We start from the raw sequence: 20,808 nt of genomic DNA, 5'->3' as shown, positions 1-20,808 counted from the left end.
CAGAATTATTTATAATTAAACGCACCCTTAGGTTTATTGTCACCTGTCCAATTCCTCCTGGGGACACAAGGTGGCTCCATGACAGGGCCAGATCTGGGCTGGGGACAAGGAGCAAATCCAAGGGAAAAGAGATCTAAATAAGGAAAGGAAAATATTTGGAGTGAGGTAATTATTGACCGAGCGATTGGGAACCGCCCTTGGGACACCCCGACCTCAGCCGGTGACGTGTGTGGGAGAAAGTGTCCCCTTGTCCCCAGTTCTGGAACGAAATGTCACCCTGGAGGTTCCTCCACACCTCCTTCCCACGGGGACAAAGGGCTCGGAGGAGGAGGGTGGGGCAGCTGTGGTGGCACCAACCAAGGTGGCGTCACTCGTGAGTGAGGGACAAGGTGGCACCACCCATGGTTGTTGGGGACATTGAGGGGGTCTCAAGGTGGTTCCACTCATGGTTGTGTGGGGGACATTGAGGGGGTCTCAAGGTGGTATCACTCATGGTTGTGGGGGACATTGAGGGGGTCTCAAGGTGGCACCACTCATGGTTGTTGGGGACATTGAGGGGGTCCCAAGGTGGTATCACTCATGGCTGTTGGGGACATTGAGGGGGTCTCAAGGTGGCACCACTCATGGTTGTGTGGGACATTGAGGGGGTCTCAAGGTGGCACCACTCATGGTTGTGTGGGACATTGAGGGGGTCTCAAGGTGGCACCACTCATGGTTGTGTGGGACATTGAGGGGGTCTCAAGGTGGCACCACTCATGAGTGGGGGACATTGAGGGGGTCCCAAGGTGGTTTCACTTGTGAGTGGAGGACATTGAGGGGGTCTCAAGGTGGCACCACCCATGGTTGTTGGGGACATTGAGGGGGTCTCAAGGTGGCACCACTCATGAGTGGGGGACATTGAGGGTGTCCCAAGGTGGTTTCACTTGTGAGCGGGGGACATTGAGGGGGTCTCAAGGTGGTTCCACTCATGGTTGTGTTGGGGACATTGAGGGGGTCCCAAGGTGGCACCACTCATGGTTGTTGGGGACATTGAGGGGGTCCCAAGGTGGCACCACTCATGGTTGTGTGGGGGGCATTGAGGAGGTGTCAAGGTGGTTCCACCCATGGTTGTGTGGGGGACATTGAGGGGGTCTCAAGGTGGTTCCACTCATGGTTGTGTGGGGGACATTGAGGGGGTCCCAAGGTGGTTCCACTCATGGTTGTGTGGGACATTGAGGGGGTCTCAAGGTGGTATCACTCATAGTTGTGTTGGGGACATTGAGGGGGTCTCAAGGTGGCACCACTCATGGCTGTGTGGGGAACATTGAGGGGGTCTCAAGGTGGTTCCACTCATGGTTGTGTGGGGGACATTGAGGGGGTCCCAAGGTGGCACCACTCATGGTTGTTGGGGACATTGAGGGGGTCCCAAGGTGGCACCACCCATGAGTGGGGGACATTGAGGGGGTCCCAAGGTGGTTCCACTCATGGTTGTGTGGGGGACATTGAGGGGGTCCCAAGGTGGTTCCACTCATGGTTGTGGGGGAGACATTGAGGAGGTCCTAAGGTGGACAATGGACCACCACAACCAGTCTCTCCACCACCACCATGACCACCACCCTCACCCTTTTGACCACCACAACCCTCATGAACCCCATGACCCCCATGACCACCCCAATCTCACAACCCCCCTGAACCCCCAACCGCCCCAGCCCCATGAGTCTCCTGACCCTCATGACCACCATGACTCCCCCACCATGTCCTCCATGACCACTGCCAATCCCATGAATCCCACCACCCCCGTGTCCACTCCAGTCCCACCACCACCACGACCACCATGACCCCATGACCACCATGACCATCGTGACCCCACCGCCCCCATGACCACCATGACCCCACCACCTCCATGACCACTCCAGTCCCATCACCACCATGACCCCACCACCTCCATGACCACTCCAGTCCCACCACCACCACGACCACCATGACCCCACCACCCCCATCACCACCATGACCCCACCACCCCCATGACCACTCCAGTCCCATCACCACCATGACCACCATGACCACACCACCTCCATGACCACTCCAGTCCCATCACCACCGTGACCCCACCACCCCCATGTCCACTCCAGTCCCACCACCACCATGACCACCATGACCACCATGACCACCATGACCCCACCACCCCCATGTCCACTCCAGTCCCACCACCACCACGACCACCATGACCCCATGACCACTATGACCACCATGACCCCACCACCCCCATGACCACCATGACCACCATGACCACCATGACCCCACCACCCCCACCACCTTCTCCCACACCACAGATGGGGCAGGAGGACACGTCCCACGCTGGCGTTGACCTTTGGCCCTCGGCCAATTCCCGCCCCACCCTTCCCGGGCTAAAATCAACATTTTTATGTCTTGGCAACCGGAGCCGGGAACGGGGACAAAGTCCCCAATACCTGGAGGTGTGGCCAGGTGTGGCCCCAAACACACCTGGCAGGTGCTGGAATGCGGTGGGAATGTCCCCAGTTGGAGTAATGGGGGGAGGTGCCAGGTGGGTGTGGGGGTGTCACCCCCAAAAATAACTCCAGAAGGGTGTTTGTCCCCTCCCCAAGCCGTCACTGGGCTTGTCCCAGTACAAACCAGTAACACCAGAGATGTTTGAGTGACTTCATTGAGAGGGAGAGGGTCCAGCCCCCTTTTGTGGGTGGGGGGGATCTTCACCCTTGAATGTGGGGACAAAGGGAGGTGGGGACATGACCTTGGAGATGGGGACATGACCTTTCAGGTGGGGTCAGGACCCAAAAGTGCTGCTGGAGGTGAGGTCCCCACGTCCTAGAAGTGGGGTCATGACCTAAAAGTGCTCACAGGAGGAGGATGAGGGACACAGGAGGAGGATGAAGATGAGGGCAGGGGGTCCAGGTGCCCCCCAGGAGAAGGTCCAAGTTGTCCTGCAGTGCTGGGGCAGGGACCTCATTCCATGGGGTTGGTGATGGGGGTGATGGTGACGGTGATGTTGGTGGCAATCGTGTTGATGATGATGATGGTGATGGTGATGATGGCGATGGCGGTGATGGCGATCATGTTGGTCGTGATAATGATGGTGATGATGATGAAGAAGACTTTGATGTTGATCATGGTCATGAGGATGATGATGTTGACGTTGATGACATTAATGACATTGATGACATTGATGACATTGATGATGATGATGGTGAGGTTCTGGTGGTGGAAATCACCACCCCACCATGTCTCAGAGTTCCGTGAGGAACTTCTCCGGCCGTGGGATTTGGATCTGCTGGGACGTGCCGGAGGAGATTCGGTGGAGAACGGGGTGTCAGGAACATCTGGGGTGTCCCCACTGCCCTGGTCCCACCTCGGCAGGAGGGCAGGGGGAACTCACCGGCACCGAGGTGTCCACGGCCTCAAGGTTGACTAGATGGTCATCCTTGAGCTGGCCACCTGTGGGACAGGAGAGTTCACTGGTGGTTCTTGAGGTGGGGATGGGGGGCACAAACCAACTCCACCACCCCTGTGGGGTCACCAGAGACTCCTCACCCACTCCACGCCCACCTTGGCTCCGGAAGGTGAAGCTTCCTTGGGGGCTCCACTCCTCGCTGATGTTCTGGTACCAATTCTCCATCATCTTCTGCTCAGCCCTGGGGATGGGTCAGGGGGCATGGGGTGGTCACCATCAGCAGGTCCATCCCTGCCTGGACCCCCCCAGCTCCTCCACACCCCCGCAAAGGACCAAGGTCCCCCCCCCCCAGCCCTCGGGAGCTCATTGAGGATGAGGAACATCTTGGAAACCACCAACCCAAGGAGCTCTCCCACCCCACGGAGACCCCCCAAACCTGTCCACCCTCACCTGTCAAAGGACCCAGATCTCCGAGCTCGGAAGAGGAAGATGGAGAGGACGATGACCACCACGACCAGGATGGCCACGGCCAAGCCCAGACCCATGGCCAGTTTGCTGACCCGTGATGCGCAGCGGTCATCTTGGTACCAGTACAGGTGGGTCTCGTCGCAGCTGGTGGGGTGGGACAAGGTGGTCAACCCAAAGCTGGGACCCCTCCCAGAAGAAACGCCTCCCACCCCAACCCCATTTCTGCAGCCTCAAACCCTGCTTGAAGCGAGACTCTGCTCCACCTTGGGGCTGTAACCCTGGAGATGATCACGGAGATCCATCAGAAGGTTTGGATCCATTGTAGAAGAAGACCCTACACCAACCTCAATGATTTTTGACCTCTTGTTCTGCAGAGAAAACCTCGGAGGTGGGCCCGGAGTTACACCAGAAGGGTTGGATTCATGTTGAACCAAGACCCTGCTCCAACCCTGATGGTTCTTGACCCATTTCCATGCAGGAAACAGCTTGGAAAGGATTCTGAAGATCCATCAGATTCTTGGATCCATGTGGACCAAAACCCCAATGATTCTTGACCTTCTTCCATGCAGAAAAGAGTTTGGACGTGACCATGGAGATCCACCATGTGGACCAAGACCCTGCTCCATCCCTGATGATTCTTGACCCATTTCCATGCAGGAAACGACTTGGACGTGACCATGGAGATCCACCATGTGGACCAAGACCCTGCTCCATCCCTGATGATTCATGACCCATTTCCATGCAGAAAAGAGTTTGGACGTGACCATGGAGATCCACCATGTGGACCAAGACCCTGCTCCATCCCTGATGATTCTTGACCCGCTTCCATACAGAAAAGAGTTTGGACGTGACCATGGAGATCCACCATGTGGACCAAGACCCTGCTCCATCCCTGATGATTCTTGACCCATTTCCATGCAGGAAACGGCTTGGACGTGACCATGGAGATCCACCTGAAGGGTGGGACAGCTTTGGAGGAGGAGGATGAATTCCCTCCAGCCCTTACAAGCACTGAGGACCTCCACGGGTGATGTGGCACTTCCCACGGCTGCAGTCGATGGTGCTGGCGGTGCCCGGCGTGCAGTTGGACGTGCAGGACAACCCGGAGCTCGTCAGGTTGGGAAAGAAGAATTCCCGGTAGCCCTCAGGCGCTTGGCTCCTGCAGTAGGCTGGAGAGGGGACAGAGGTCACCTGGAGGGGCTCTGGAGACCCCAGACCCACCTGGATCCTCCCCCATCCACTCACCATCTTCATCGAATTCCAGCGTGGTGCTGGTGACCACCACCTCGGAGGAGTTGAAGCACAGGTCACCTGCAAGAGAGGTGAAACTGGTAGAGGACACCACAGCCCCTCTCTGGGGTGTCTAGGGTGGTTTAGGTGGGTGGGAAGGTGTCCCCCACCCCATGGGTGGCCCTGGTTGTCCCCAGCCCCGCGGTGGGAAGGTGACACGGTACCGCTGGTGCAGTTGAATTGTCTTGCCGCCACCTCGATCTTCTCCTGAAGTTTGGCCGTGATGTTCTGGAGTTTCTCCTGGCTCTGGGAGGTCACCAGCAGGGACACGATGATGATGTGATCCACCACCACGCTGCCAGGCCTGGACAGAAACGCCACCGTCCCGATCCGAACGCTTTTTTCCCGTGGAATGACCCCAAAATCTCCGTCCCGGTGACCTCGGCGCTCACCTGAGACTGTTCACCTTGATGCCCTTGTAACCCTCGATGCCGGCGTAGACCGCGTCCATCTGGAAGAGAAGATGTCTCCAGGTGGGATGGTTGGGTCCGTTCCCCTCTCACCCTCCTGGATCTCCCTCATTTCGGGTGTTCCCCCCCACCAAAATCCATCCTGGTGGACCCACACAAGATCTTGGAGAAGTTCTTGGAGAACTTGGGACGCATCCACCAGGTAGATCCCCACCTCAGGTGGGATCTCGTGTCCCTTTACCTGCCTGGTGAAGTGCTGGACGAACTCCAAGTAGGCGGAGGAGCTGCTGTTGTTGAGGTCCTCGGTGAAGTCCCGGTTGGTGACGTGCAGCTCCACGTGCACCGTCCCGTTGGTCTCTGGGAATGTCCAACACCAGCCCATGGAGGAGGTGGGGCAGGGACACCTTCCCAGGCAGGTGGGACCCGTGAATCTCCCCCTAAATCTCCTGAATTTGGGGGTTGTTGCGAAGGAACCGGGAGAAACGTCCTCCACCCATCAGAAGAGACCATCGGTGGTCCCGCAGCTCCACTGGGTGGTCCCAGCAAGGACTGGGCCGTGTCCCATTCCCCAAAATTCCCACCTGGTCCTCCCAGGTGGATCCTGATCCTTCTGATGGTTTGGAGCCGGGTCATCCCCCATGCCCCCAAAAATTTCCAGGTGGGGAATCTCAGGTAGACCCCACCTCACCCTCAGTGGGCAGGACCTGGTGGAACCACCACCTCCGCCCAAATTTTTGGGTTCTGAGAGACTCTGATGATTCTTGACCCATTTCCAAGCAGAAACCAGCTTGGAAATGACCATGGAGATCCACCTGAAGGGTTGGATCCATGTGGGACACCTTTGGAGGAGGAGGAGGAGCTATGGAGGAGGTTCTCTGAGATACCGTCACACCTGGAGAACACCTCCAGATCTTTCTCATCCCAGCATTGGATACATCCCAAAAAAAGATGGAATTCCTACCAGCCTTGGTCTCGATGGTGTGGCTGATGTCATCACACCTGTCCCCGGTGAAGCCGAGGGGACACCGGCAGTGGCCGTTGTCCCAGGTGCCACCATTGCTGCAGATCCCTGGAAGGAGAAGGGATGGAGAAGGAACCAGAAGGGACATGAAAAGGGGCCAGGTGGGAAGGAGGGGTGGGAAGTACCTGGAGGGGTGGTGGAGTGGGGAGATGTGGTCATGGTGATGGTGCTGCTGCTGGTGGTGGTTCCATGGGTGGTCCTAGGTGTGGTGGGGGTGGTGGTTGTATGGTTGGAGGTGGTGGTCATACGGGTGGTGGTGGTGGTCCCAGGAGTGGTGGTGGTGTAGGTCTCAGAGGTGGTACTGGTGGCCCCAGGGAAGGTGGTGGTGGTCTCAGAGAAGGTGGTGGTGGTATCAGGGATTGTGATGGTGTCAGGGGTGGTAGAAATGGTTCCAGGGAAGGTGGTGGTGATCTCAGAACTGGTGGTCCCATGGAAGGTGCTGGTGGTGGTCCAAGAGGAGGTGGTGGTCTCAGGGAGGGTGGTTTCAGGGCTGGTTGTGGTGGTGCCAGAGGTCCCAGAGAAGGTGGTGGTGGTCTCAGGGAAGGACATGGTGGTGGTGGTCCAAGAGTGGGTGGTGGTCTCAGGGAGGGTGGTTTCAGGGCTGGTTGTGGTCCTAGATAAGGTGGTGGTGGTCTCAGAACTGGTGGTCCCAGGGAAGGTACTGGTGGTCCCAGAGGGGGTGGTGGTCTCAGGGAGGGTGGTTTCAGGGCTGGTTGTGGTGGTGCCAGAGGTCCCAGAGAAGGTGGTGGTGGTCTCAGGGAAGGACATGGTGGTGGTGGTGGTCCCAGAGGAGGTGGTGGTCTCAGGGAGGGTGGTTTCAGGGCTGGTTGTGGTCCTAGAGAAGGTGGTGGTGGTCTCAGAACTGGTGGTCCCAGGGAAGGTGCTGGTGGTCCCAGAGGAGGTGGTGGTCTCAGGGAGGGTGGTTTCAGGGCTGGTTGTGGTCCTAGAGAAGGTGGTGGTGGTCTCAGAACTGGTGGTCTCAGGGAAGGACATGATGGTGGTCCAAGAGTGGGTGGTGGTCTCAGAACTGGGGGTTTCAGGGAATGTTGTGGTGGTGCCAGGAGTTGTGGTTGTCTCTGAGGTGGTGGTGGTGGTCTCAGGGCTGGTGGTGGTCTCAGGGCTGGTGGTCGTCTCAGGGATGGTCATGGTGGTCTCAGGGATGGTCATGGTGGTCTTAGGGATGGTCGTGGTGGTCTCAGAAGTGGTGGTCTGAGGGATGGTCGTGGTCGTCTCAGGGATGGTCATGGTGGTCTCAGAGCTGGTGATCTCAGGGATGGTCATGGTGGTATCAGGGATGGTCGCGGTGGTCTCAGAACTGGTGGTCTCAGGGATGGTCATGGTGGTCTCAGAACTGGTGGTCTCAGTGATGGTCATGGTGGTCTCGGGGTTGGTCATGGTGGTCTCAGGGATGGTGGTGCTGATCTCAGGACTGGTGGTCTCAGGGATGGTGGTGATGGACTCAAGAGCGGTGAAAATGGTCTCAGGACTGGTGGAGGTCCATGGGTCACTGGTGGTCTCAGGTATGGTGGAGGTAGCCTCAGGAAAGGTGGTGGTGATCTCAGAACTGGTGGTCTCAGGGATGGTCATGGTGGTCTTAGGGATGGTCATGGTGGTCTCAGAAGTGGTGGTCTGAGGGATGGTCGTGGTGGTCTCAGGGATGGTCATGGTGGTCTCAGGGATGGTTGTGGTGGTCTCAGAACTGGTGGTCTCAGGGGTGGTCATGGTGGTCTTAGGGATGGTCATGGTGGTCTCAGAAGTGGTGGTCTCAGGGATGGTCGTGGTGGTCTCAGGGATGGTCATGGTGGTCTTAGGGATGGTCATGGTGGTGACAGGGATGGTCATGGTGGTCTCAGGGATGGTCATGGTGGTCTCAGGGATGGTGGTGATGGTGTCAAGAGCGGTGAAAATGGTCTCAGGACTGGTGGAGGTCCATGGGTCACTGGTGGTCTCAGGTATGGTGGAGGTGGCCTCAGGAAAGGTGGTGGCGATCTCAGAACTGGTGGTGTAAGGGATGGTCATGGTGGTCTTAGGGATGGTCATGGTGGTCTCAGAAGTGCTGGTCTGAGGGATGGTCGTGGTGGTCTCAGGGATGGTCATGGTGGTCTCAGAAGTGGTGGTCACAGGGATGGTCATGGTGGTGACAGGGATGGTCATGGTGGTCTCAGGGATGGTCATGGTGGTCTCAGGGATGGTGGTGCTGATCTCAGGACTGGTGGTCTCAGGGATGGTGGTGATGGAGTCAAGAGTGGTGAAAATGGTCTCAGGACTGGTGGAGGTCCATGGGTCACTGGTGGTCTCAGGTATGGTGGAGGTGGCCTCAGGAAGGGTCGTGGCGATCTCAGAACTGGTGGTGTAAGGGATGGTCATGGTGATCTCAGGGATGGTCATGGTGGTCTTAGGGATGGTCATGGTGGTCTCAGAACTGGTGATCTCAGGACTGGTCATGGTGGTCTCAGGGATGGTCATGGTGGTCTCAGGGATGGTCGTGGTGGTCTCAGAACTGGAGGTCTCAGGGATGGTCGTGGTGGTCTCAGGGATGGTCATGGTGGTCTCAGGGATGGTCATGGTGGTCTCAGGGTTGGTCATGGTGGTCTCAGAACTGGTGGTCTCAGGGATGGTCATGGTGGTCTCAGGGATGGTCATGGTGGTCTCAGAAGTGGTGGTCACAGGGATGGTCATGGTGGTGACAGGGATGGTCATGGTGGTCTCAGGGATGGTCATGGTGGTCTCAGGGATGGTGGTGCTGATCTCAGGACTGGTGGTCTCAGGGATGGTGGTGATGGAGTCAAGAGCGGTGAAAATGGTCTCAGGACTGGTGGAGGTCCATGGGTCACTGGTGGTCTCAGGTATGGTGGAGGTGGCCTCAGGAAAGGTGGTGGCGATCTCAGAACTGGTGGTCTCAGGGATGGTCATGGTGGTCTCAGTGATGGTCATGGTGGTCTCAGGGATGGTCGTGGTGGTCTCAGGGGTAGTAGAAACAGTCTCAAGAGTAGTGGAAGTCCATTTGTCATTGCTGGTCTCAGGTGTGGTGGTCTCAGGCATGGTTCTGGTGGGGCCAGAGATGGTCAAGGTGGTGTCAGGGGTTGGAGAAATGGTCTCAAGGCTGGTGGTGGTCCATGGGTCACTGGTGGCCTCAGGGATGGTGGTGGTGGTGTCAGGGATGGTCATGGAGGTGCCAGGGGTGGTGGGAATAGCCACAAGACTGGTGGTGGACCATTGGTCGCTTGTGGACTCCGGACTGGTGGTCTCAGGGGTGGTCATGGTGGTCTCTGCATGGGTAGAAATGGTCTCAAGACTGGTGGAGGTCCATGGGTCACTGGTGGCTTCTGGACTGGTGGTCTCAGGGGTGGTTGTGGTGGTCTCAAGGATAGTGGTGGTGGTGTCAGGGATGTTCATGGTGGTCTCAGGGGTGGTGGGAATGGTCTCCAGACTGGTGGAGGTCCATGGGTCTCTGGTGGAGGTCCATGGGTCACTGGTGGTCTCAAGACTGGTGGTCTCAGGGGTGGTTGTGGTGGTCTCAAGGATAATGATGGTGGTGTCAGGGATGGTAGAAACCGTCTCCAGACTGGTGGAGGTCCACGGGTCACTGGTGGTCTCAGGGATGGTTGTCCATTGGTCACTGGTGGCCTCCAGAGTGGTGGTCTCATGGTTGGTTCTGGTGGTCTCAGGGATGGTGGTGGTGGTGTCAGGGGTGGTGGAAATGGTCTCAAGACTGGTGGTGGCCCAAAGGTCACTGGTGGTGGACAGTTGGTCACTGGTGGCCTCCAGACTGGTGGTCTCAGGGATGGTCGTGGAGGTCTCAGGGATGGTGGTGGTGGTGTCTGGGTTGGTAGAAATGGTCTTAAGACTCATGGTGGTCCATTGGTCACCGGTGGCGGTCCATGGGTCACTGGTGGTCTCAGGGATGGTGGTGGTGGTGTCAGGGATGGTCATGGAGGTGCCAGGGGTGGTGGGAATAGCCCCAAGACTGGTGGTGGACCATTGGTCGCTTGTGGACTCCGGACTGGTAGTCTCAGGGGTGGTCATGGTGGTCTCTGCATGGGTAGAAATGGTCTCAAGACTGGTGGAGGTCCATGGGTCACTGGTGGCTTCTGGACTGGTGGTCTCAGGGGTGGTTGTGGTGGTCTCAAGGATAATGGTGGTGGTGTCAGGGGTGGTAGAAACCGTCTCATGACTGGTGGCCGTCCACGGGTCACTGGTGGTCTCAGGGATGGTTATCCATTGGTCACTGGTGGCCTCCAGAGTGGTGGTCTCATGGTTGGTTCTGGTGGTCTCAGTGATGGTCATGGTGATGTCAGGGGTGGTGGAAATGGTCTCAAGACTGGCGGTGGCCCAAAGGTCACTGGTGGTGGACAGTTGGTCACTGGTGGCCTCCAGACTGGTGGTGTCAGGGATGGTGGTGGAGGTCTCAGGGATGGTGGTGGTGGTGTCTGGGTTGGTAGAAATGGTCTCAAGACTCGTGGTGGTCCATTGGTCACCGGTGGTGGTCCAAGAGTCACTGGTGGCCTCAGGGATGGTGGTGGTGGTCTCAGGGATGGTCATGGAGGTGCCAGGGGTGGTGGGAATAGCCACAAGACTGGTGGTGGACCATTGGTGGCTTGTGGACTCCAGACTGGTGGTCTCAGGGGTGGTCATGGTGGTCTCTGCATGGGTAGAAAGGGTCTCAAGACTGGTGGAGGTCCATGGGTCACTGGTGGCTTCTGGACTGGTGGTCTCATGGGTGGTTGTGGTGGTCTCAAGGATAGTGGTGGTGGTGTCAGGGATGGTAGAAACCGTCTCCAGACTGGTGGAGGTCCATGGGTCACTGGTGGTCTCAGGGATGGTTGTCCATTGGTCACTGGTAGCCTCCAGAGTGGTGGTCTCATGGTTGGTTCTGGTGGTCTCAGTGATGGTCATGGTGATGTCAGGGGTGGTGGAAATGGTCTCAAGACTGGCAGTGGCCCAAAGGTCACTGGTGGTGGACAGTTGGTCCCTGGTGGCCTCCAGACTGGTGGTCTCAGGGATGGTCGTGGAGGTCTCAGGGATGGTGGTGGTGGTGTCTGGGTTGGTAGAAATGGTCTCAAGACTCGTGGTGGTCCATTGGTCACTGGTGGTGGTCCATGGGTCACTGGTGGTCTCAGGGATGGTGGTGGTGGTCTCAGGGATGGTCATGGAGGTGCCAGGGGTGGTGGGAATAGCCACAAGACTGGTGGTGGACCATTGGTGGCTTGTGGACTCCGGACTGGTGGTCTCAGGGGTGGTCATGGTGGTCTCTGCATGGGTAGAAATGGTCTCAAGACTGGTGGAGGTCCATGGGTCACTGGTGGTCTCAAGACTGGTGGTCTCATGGATGGTTGTGGTGGTCTCAAGGATGGTGGTGGTGGTGTCAGGGATGTTCATGGTGGTCTCAGGGGTGGTGGGAATGGTCTCCAGACTGGTGGAGGTCCATGGGTCTCTGGTGGAGGTCCATGGGTCACTGGTGGTCTCAAGACTAGTGGTCTCAGGAGTGGTTGTGGTAGTCTCAAGGATAGTGGTGGTGGTGTCAGGGGTGGTAGAAACCGTCTCCAGACTGGTGGTGGTCCACGGGTCACTGGTGGTCTCAGGGATGGTTGTCCATTGGTCACTGGTGGCCTCCAGAGTGGTGGTCTCATGGTTGGTTCTGGTGATCTCAGTGATGGTCATGGTGGTGTCTGGAGTGTTGGAAATGGTCTCAAGACTGGTGGTGGTCCATGGGTCACTGGTGGCCTCCAGACTGGTGGTGTCAGGGATGGTCGTGGTGGTCTCAGCATGGGTAGAAATGTTCTCAAGACTGGTGGAGGTCCATGGGTCTCTGGTTGAGGTCCATGGGTCACTGGTGGCCTCCAGAGTGGTGGTCTCATGGTTGGTTCTGGTGGTCTCAGGGATGGTGGTGGTGATGTCAGGGGTGGTGGAAATGGTCTCAAGACTGGCGGTGGCCCAAAGGTCACTGGTGGTGGACAGTTGGTCACTGGTGGCCTCCAGACTGGTGGTCTCAGGGATGGTCGTGGAGGTCTCAGGGGTGGTGGTGGTGGTGTCTGGGTTGGTAGAAATGGTCTCAAGACTCGTGGTGGTCCATTGGTCACCGGTGGCGGTCCATGGGTCACTGGTGGCCTCAGGGATGGTGGTGGTGGTCTCAGGGATGGTCATGGAGGTGCCAGGGGTGGTGGGAATAGCCACAAGACTGGTGGTGGACCATTGGTCGCTTGTGGACTCCGGACTGGTGGTCTCAGGGGTGGTCATGGTGGTCTCAGGGATGGTTGTGGTGGTCTCAGGGATGGTGGAAATGGTCTCAAGACTGGTGGAGGTCCATGGGTCACAGGTGGTCTCAAGACTGGTGGTCTCAGGGTTGGTTGTGGTGGTCTCAGGGATGGTAGAAATGGTCTGAAGACTGGTGGAGGTCCATGGGTCACTGGTGGTCTCAAGACTGGTGGTCTCATGGATGGTTGTGGTGGTCTCAAGGATAATGGTGGTGGTGTCAGGGGTGGTAGAAACCGTCTCATGACTGGTGGCCGTCCACGGGTCACTGGTGGTCTCAGGGATGGTTGTCCATTGGTCACTGGTGGCCTCCAGAGTGGTGGTCTCATGGTTGGTTCTGGTGGTCTCAGGGATGGTGGTGGTGGTGTCAGGGGTGGTGGAAATGGTCTCAAGACTGGCAGTGGCCCAAAGGTCACTGGTGGTGGACAGTTGGTCACTGGTGGCCTCCAGACTGGTGGTGTCAGGGATGGTGGTGGAGGTCTCAGGGATGGTGGTGGTGGTGTCTGGGTTGGTAGAAATGGTCTCAAGACTCGTGGTGGTCCATTGGTCACTGGTGGTGGTCCAAGAGTCACTGGTGGTCTCAGGGATGGTGGTGGTGGTCTCAGGGATGGTCATGGAGGTGCCAGGGGTGGTGGGAATAGCCACAAGACTGGTGGTGGACCATTGGTGGCTTGTGGACTCCGGACTGGTGGTCTCAGGGGTGGTCATGGTGGTCTCTGCATGGGTAGAAATGGTCTCAAGACTGGTGGAGGTCCATGGGTCACTGGTGGCTTCTGGACTGGTGGTCTCATGGATGGTTGTGGTGGCCTCAAGGATAGTGGTGGTGGTGTCAGGGATGTTCATGGTGGTCTCAGGGGTGGTAGAAACCGTCTCCAGACTGGTGGAGGTCCATGGGTCTCTGGTGGAGGTCCATGGGTCACTGGTGGAGGTCCATGGGTCACTGGTGGCCTCTGGACTGGGGGTCTCATGGATGGTTGTGGTGGTCTCAAGCATAGTGGTGGTGCTGTCAGGGATGGTAGAAACCGTCTCCAGACTGGTGGTGGTCCACGGGTCACTGGTGGTCTCAGGGATGGTTGTCCATTGGTCACTGGTGGCCTCCAGAGTGGTGGTCTCATGGTTGGTTCTGGTGGTCTCAGTGATGGTCATGGTGGTGTCAGGGGTGGTGGAAATGGTCTCAAGACTGGTGGTGGCCCAAAGGTCACTGGTGGTGGACAGTTGGTCACTGGTGGCCTCCAGACTGGTGGTCTCAGGGATGGTCGTGGAGGTCTCAGGGATGGTGGTGGTGGTGTCTGGGTTGGTAGAAATGGTCTCAAGACTCGTGGTGGTCCATTGGTCACTGGTGGTGGTCCATGGGTCACTGGTGGTCTCAGGGATGGTGGTGGTGGTGTCAGGGATGGTCATGGAGGTGCCAGGGGTGGTGGGAATAGCCACAAGACTGGTGGTGGACCATTGGTCGCTTATGGACTCCGGACTGGTGGTCTCAGGGTTGGTTTTGGTAGTCTCAGGGATGGTAGAAATGGTCTCAAGACTGGTGGAAGTCCATGGGTCACTGGTGGTCTCAAGACTGGTGGTCTCAGGGGTGGTTGTGGTGGTCTCAAGGATGGTGGTGGTGGTGTCAGGGGTGGTAGAAACCGTCTCCAGACTGGTGGTGGTCCACGGGTCACTGGTGGTCTCAGGGATGGTTGTCCATTGGTCACTGGTGGCCTCCAGAGTGGTGGTCTCATGGTTGGTTCTGGTGGTCTCAGTGATGGTCATGGTGGTGTCAGGGGTGGTGGAAATGGTCTCAAGACTGGTGGTGGTCCATGGGTCACTGGTGGCCTCCAGACTGGTGGTGTCAGCGATGGTCGTGGTGGTCTCAGCATGGGTAGAAATGGTCTCAAGACTGGTGGAGGTCCATGGGTCTCTGGTTGAGGTCCATGGGTCACTGGTGGCCTCCAGAGTGGTGGTCGCATGGTTGGTTCTGGTGGTCTCAGGGATGGTGGTGGTGGTGTCAGGGGTGGTGGAAATGGTCTCAAGACTGGCGGTGGCCCAAAGGTCACTGGTGGTGGACAGTTGGTCACTGGTGGCCTCCAGACTGGTGGTCTCAGGGATGGTCGTGGAGGTCTCAGGGATGGTGGTGGTGGTGTCTGGGTTGGTAGAAATGGTCTCAAGACTCGTGGTGGTCCATTGGTCACCGGTGGTGGTCCATGGGTCACTGGTGGTCTCAGGGATGGTAGTGGTGGTGTCAGGGATGGTCATGGAGGTGCCAGGGGTGGTGGGAATAGCCACAACACTGGTGGTGGACCATTGGTCGCTTGTGGACTCCGGACTGGTGGTCTCAGGGGTGGTCATGGTGGTCTCAGGGATGGTTGTGGTGTTCTCAGGCATGGTGGAAATGGTGTCACGACTGGTGGTGGTCCATGTGTCACTGGTGGTCTCAAGACTGGCGGTCACAGGGATGGTGGTGGTGTCAGGGGTCTTAGAAACTGTCTCAAGACTGGTGGAAGTCCACGTGTCACCGGTGGCCTCAGGACTGGTCATGGTGGTGTCAGGGATGGTAGAAATGGTCTCAAGGCTGGTGGTGGCCCATGGGTCACTGGTGGTCTCAGCATTGGTGGTCTCAGGGTTGGTCCTGGTGGTCTCTGGGATGGTCCTGGTGGTCTCAGGGATGTTCACGGTGGTCTCAGGGGTGGTGGGAATGGTCTCCAGACTGGGAGTGGTCCATGGGTCTCTGGTGGTGGCCCAGGGGTCACTGGTGGCCTCAGGACTTGTGGCAGTGGAGTCAGTGGTGGTTGAAATGGCCTGAGGTCTGGTGGAGGTCCATGGGTCACTGGTGGTCTCAGAGATGGCCGCGGTGGTCTCAGAGGTGGTGAAAGTGGTCTCAGGGATGGTGGTGGTCCATTGGTCACTGGTGGTCTCAGGATTGGGGGTCTCAGGGATGGTCATGGAGGTGTCAGGGGTGGTCGAGGTGGTGTCAGGGATGGTAGAGATGGTCTCAAGAGTGGTGGAAGCCCATGGGTCACTGGTGGTCTCAGGGATGGTGGTGGTGGTCTCAGGGATGGTGGTGGTGGTCTCAAGGGGGGTAGAAACGGTCTCAAGACTGGTGGTGGCCCATTGGTCACTGGTGGCCTCCAGACTGGTGTTCTCAGGGATGGTCATGGAGGTGTCAGGGGTGGTGGTGGTGGTGTCAGGGATGGTCATGGAGGTCTCAGAGATGGTCCTGGTGGTCTCAGGAGTGGTGGAAATGGTCTCAAGACTGCTGGTGGCCCATGGGTCATTGGTGACCTCTGGACTGGTGGTCCCAAGGATGGTGGTGGTGGTCTCAGGTCTGGTGGGAATGGTCTCCAGACTGGTGGCCATCCATGGGTCACTGGTAGTGGTCCATGGGTCACCGGTGGCCTCTGGACTGGTGTTCTCCGGGATGGTCATGGAGGTGTCAGGGGTGGTCGAGGTGGTGTCAGGGATGGTAGAAATGGTCTCAAGACTGGTGGACGCCCATGGCTCACTGGTGGTCACAGGGATGGTTCTGGTGGTCTCAGGGATGGTGGTGGTGGTCTCAGGGATGGTGGTGGTGGTCTCAAGGGGGGTAGAAACGGTCTCAAGTCTGGTGGTGGCCCATTGGTCACTGGTGGCCTCCAGACTGGTGTTCTCAGGGATGGTCATGGAAGTGTCAGGGATGGTGGTGGTGGTCTCAGGGCTGGTCCTGGTGGTCTCTGGGATGGTCCTGGTGGTCTCAGGAGTGGTGGAAATGGTCTCAAGACTGGTGGCAGTCCATGGGTCACTGGTGGCCTCTGGACTGGTGGTCCCAAGGATGGTGGTGGTGGTCTCAGGGTTGGTGGAAATGGTCTCCAGACTGGTGGCCATCCATGTGTCACTGGTGGTCTCAGCAATGGTGGTCTCAGGGTTGGTCCTGGTGGTCTCAGGGATGGTGGTGATGGTCTCAGGGGTGGTGGGAATGGTCTCACGACTGGTGGCCATCCATGAGTCACTGGTGGCCTCAGCAATGGTGGTCTCAGGGATGTTCATGGTGGTCTCAGGGGTGGTGGGAATGGTCTCCAGACTGGTGGCCATCCATGTGTCACTGGTAGTGGTCCATGGGTCACCGGTGGCCTCTGGACTGGTGTTCTCCGGGATGGTCATGGAGGTGTCAGGGGTGGTCGAGGTGGTGTCAGGGATGGTAGAAATGGTCTCAAGGCTGGTGGCCGTCCATGGGTCACTGGTGGTGGTCCATGGGTCACTGGTGGCCTCTGGACTGGTGTTCTCAGGGATGGTCATGGAGGTGTCAGGGGTGGTGGTGGTGGTGTCAGGGATGGTAGAAATGGTCTCAAGGCTGGTGGAAGCCCATGGGTCACTGGTGGTGGTCCATGGGTCACTGGTGGCCTCCAGACTGGTGGTCTCAGGGGTGGTGGTGGTGGTCTCAGCATGGGTAGAAATGGTCTCAAGGCTGGTGGAGGTCCACTGGTCACTGTTGGCTGTCCATGGGTCACTGGTGGTCTCAGGGAAGGTCGTGGTGGTCTCAGGGGGGGTAGAGATGGTCTCAAAACTGGTGGCAGTCCATTGGTCACTGGTGGTCTCAACTCTGGTGGTCTCAGGGATGGTGGATATGGTCTCAAGAGTGGTGGCCTTCCATTGGTCACCGGTGGTCTCAAGACTGGTGGTCTCTGGGATGGTCCTGGTGGTCTCAGGGGTGGTGGAAATGGCCTCCAGACTGGTGGTGGTCCATGGGTCACTGGTGGTCTCAGGGTTGGTCCTGGTGGTCTCAGGGATGTTCATGGTGGTGTCAGGGGTGGTGGGAATGGTCTCCAGACTGGTGGTGGCCCATGGGTCACCGGTGGCCTCCAGACTGGTGGTCTCTGGGATGGTCCTGGTGGTCTCTGGGATGGTCCTGGTGGTCTCAGGGGTGGTGGAAATGGCTTCCAGACTGGTGGTGGTCCATGGGTCACTGGTGGTGGCCCATGGGTCACTGCTGGCCATCCATGGGTCAGTGGTGGTCTCAGGGTTGATGGTGGTGGTGTCAGGGGTCTTAGAAACTGTCTCAGGACTGGTGGTGGTCCATGTGTCACTGGTGGAAGTCCATGTGTCACTGGTGGTCTCAGGGATGGTTGAGATGATGTCAGGGGTTGTAGAAATGGTCTCAGGACTGGGGGTGGTCCATGGGTCTCTGGTGGTGGCCCATTGGTCACTGGTGGCCTCTGGACTGGTGGCAGTGGAGTCAGTGGTGGTTGAAATGGCCTGAGGTCTGGTGGAGGTCCATGGGTCACTGGTGGTCTCAGAGATGGCCGCGGTGGTCTCAGAGGTGGTGAAAGTGGTCTCAGGGATGGTGGTGGTCCATTGGTCACTGGTGGTCTCAGGATTGGGGGTCTCAGGGATGGTCATGGAGGTGTCAGGGGTGGCCGAGGTGGTGTCAAGGATGGTAGAGATGGTCTCAAGAGTGGTGGAAGCCCATGGGTCACTGGTGGTCTCAGGGATGGTGGTGGTGGTCTCAGGGATGGTGGTGGTGGTCTCAAGGGGGGTAGAAACGGTCTCAAGACTGGTGGTGGCCCATTGGTCACTGGTGGCCTCCAGACTGGTGTTCTCAGGGATGGTCATGGAGGTCTCAGGGGTGGTGGTGGTGGTGTCAGGGATGGTCATGGAGGTCTCAGAGATGGTCCTGGTGGTCTCAGGAGTGGTGGAAATGGTCTCAAGACTGCTGGTGGCCCATGGGTCATTGGTGACCTCTGGACTGGTGGTCCCAAGGATGGTGGTGGTGGTCTCAGGTCTGGTGGGAATGGTCTCACGACTGGTGGCCGTCCATGGGTCACTGGTAGTGGTCCATGGCTCACTGGTGGCCTCTGGACTGGTGTTCTCCGGGATGGTCATGGAGGTGTCAGGGGTGGTGGTGGTGGTGTCAGGGATGGTAGAAATGGTCTCAAGGCTGGTGGAAGTCCATGGGTCACTGGTGGTGGTCCATGGGTCACTGGTGGCCTCCAGAGTGGTGGTCTCAGGGGTGGTGGTGGTGGTCTCAGCATGGGTAGAAATGGTCTCAAGGCTGGTGGAGGTCCATGGGTCACCGGTGGTCTCAGGACTGGTGGTCTCAGGGAGGGTCATGGTGGTCTCAGGGATGGCTGTGGTGGCCTCAAGGGTGGTCATGATGATGTCAGGGGTGGTAGAAATGGTCTCAAGGCTGGTGGTGGTCCATGGGTCACCGGTGGCCTCTGGACTGCTGGTGGTGTCAGTGGTGCTTGAAAGCGCCTCAGGTCTGGAGGAAGTCCATGGGTCACCGGTGGTCTCAGGACTGGTCATGGTGGTGTAAGGGGTGGTGGAAGTGGTCTCCAGATTGGTGGCAGTCCATGGGTCACTGTTGGTCTCAGGACTAGTGGTCTCAGGACTAGTTGTCCCAGGGATGGTGGTCTCAGGGGTGGTCGTGCTGGTGTCATGGATGGTAGAAATGGTCTCCAGACTGATGGTGGTCCATGGGTCACTGGTGGTCTCAGGACTGGTCATGGTGGTCTCAGGGATAGTGGTGGAAATGGTCTCAGGACCGGTGGTGGTCCATGGGTCACTGGTGGCCTCTGGACTGCTGGTGGTGTCAGTGGTGCTTGAAAGCGCCTCAGGTCTGGAAGAAGTCCATGGGTCACTGGTGGCTTCAGGACTGGTGGTCTCAGGACCAGTGGTGGCCCATGGGTCACTGGTGGTCTCTGGACTGGTGGTGGTGTCAGTGGTGCTTGAAAGCGCCTCAGGTCTGGAGGTGGTCCATGGGTCACTAGCGGTCTCAGGACTGGTCATGGTGGTGTCAGGGATGGTGGAAATGGTCTCAGGACCGGTGGTGGTCCATGGGTCACTGGTGGTCTCAGGCTTGGTCCTGGTGGTCTCAGGGATAGTGGTGGAAATGGTCTCAGGACCAGTGGTGGTCCATTGGTCACTGGTGGCCTCAGGACTGGTGGTCTCAGGGTCAGTCATGGTGGTCTCAGGGGTGGTGGAAATGGTCTCAAGGCTGGTGGTGGCCCATGGGTCACCTTTGGTCCCTGGGTCACCGGTGGTCTCAGGACTGGTGGTCTCAGGGTCAGTCATGGTGGTCTCAGGGGTGGTGGAAATGGTCTCAAGGCTGGTGGTGGCCCATGGGTCACCTTTGGTCCGTGGGTCACTGGCGGTCCAGGGGTCACTCTTGGCCTCCAGACTGGTGGTCCCAGGTGTGGTCCTGGTTCCAGGTGTCCTGGTTGCTCCAGGGGGTTCAGCAGCGCCGGCTCCTGTGGAGAGAGTGGAAGATCCCTATCTCAGGTGGCTTTGCCATGCCCTGGACTCGCTGCTCCTGTTGTCTAGGTGTTCATCTGGAGCCTTCTCGACACCTGTTGGAACGGTTTGGATCCATCCCAGCCCACCTGGAGCAGGTGGGACCTTCTGGAACGTTCCCTCCGAGCCGCAGCTCCTCGATTTTGGGAACATCCACTTCCTCCTCTCACCCCAAGGGTGACAAGGCCCCCATTGTCCCCCCACTGTCACCCTCGGATCTCCTCCAGGTGCCCTTATCAGCCTCAGGTGCCGTTATCAATTTCAGGTAAAGCCGTTATCGATTCCAGCTACGCCTTATCAGCCCCGGCTGCCTCTTATCAGCCCCAGGTGATCTCTTATCTCTCCCCTTATCATCTTTGCTTTCGTTTCTCATTTCTCGTTTCTCGCTGCTCTGTCCTCCTCACCTGACACCTGGCCAGGTGAGCTCCCAGGTGAGCCAGCCCTGCTCACCCTCAGAGCCGTGGGGAGGCTTTGCCGTCACCCGAGGGTGGCCCCAAATCGAGTTTTTCCTCGTTAAAACGAGGAATTTTCCACGTTAAAATTCCCTTCTGGGAAATTTTACGGCTTCGTTAAGAAAACCCCGAACGAACCAAAATAACTCCTTAAAAAAAAAAAAAAAACCAAAACAACAAAAAACACTTAAAACACCCCAAAAAAACCGGAATCTGAATTTTCCCAGCTTGGTGTCACTTCCTTGAGGTTCTCCAGCT

The 20,808-nt window shown here is 57.9% G+C and overlaps 1 protein-coding gene across 1 annotated transcript; it reads right to left on the bottom strand.

The window, feature by feature from the left end:
- Window positions 1-2,964: 2,964 nt before the first annotated feature.
- LOC132341253 (mucin-17-like) lies at window positions 2,965-19,879 on the bottom strand. The gene is made up of 11 exons (XM_059872618.1): window positions 6,724-19,879; window positions 6,539-6,646; window positions 5,819-5,934; window positions 5,560-5,618; window positions 5,332-5,471; window positions 5,123-5,188; window positions 4,884-5,046; window positions 3,860-4,021; window positions 3,565-3,650; window positions 3,395-3,453; window positions 2,965-3,213 (listed from the first exon to the last, which is right to left on the bottom strand). Exons 1-11 carry the CDS (start codon window positions 19,877-19,879, stop codon window positions 2,965-2,967), a joined length of 14,364 nt encoding a protein of 4,787 aa, XP_059728601.1.
- Window positions 19,880-20,808: the final 929 nt, after the last annotated feature.

Source organism: Haemorhous mexicanus, chromosome 37, assembly GCF_027477595.1.
Source record: "Haemorhous mexicanus isolate bHaeMex1 chromosome 37, bHaeMex1.pri, whole genome shotgun sequence".
In the NCBI taxonomy this organism is placed as follows: domain Eukaryota; kingdom Metazoa; phylum Chordata; class Aves; order Passeriformes; family Fringillidae; genus Haemorhous; species Haemorhous mexicanus.
Note: the sequence above shows the minus strand (reverse complement) of the source record. Positions and strands in the feature narration are given on the sequence as shown.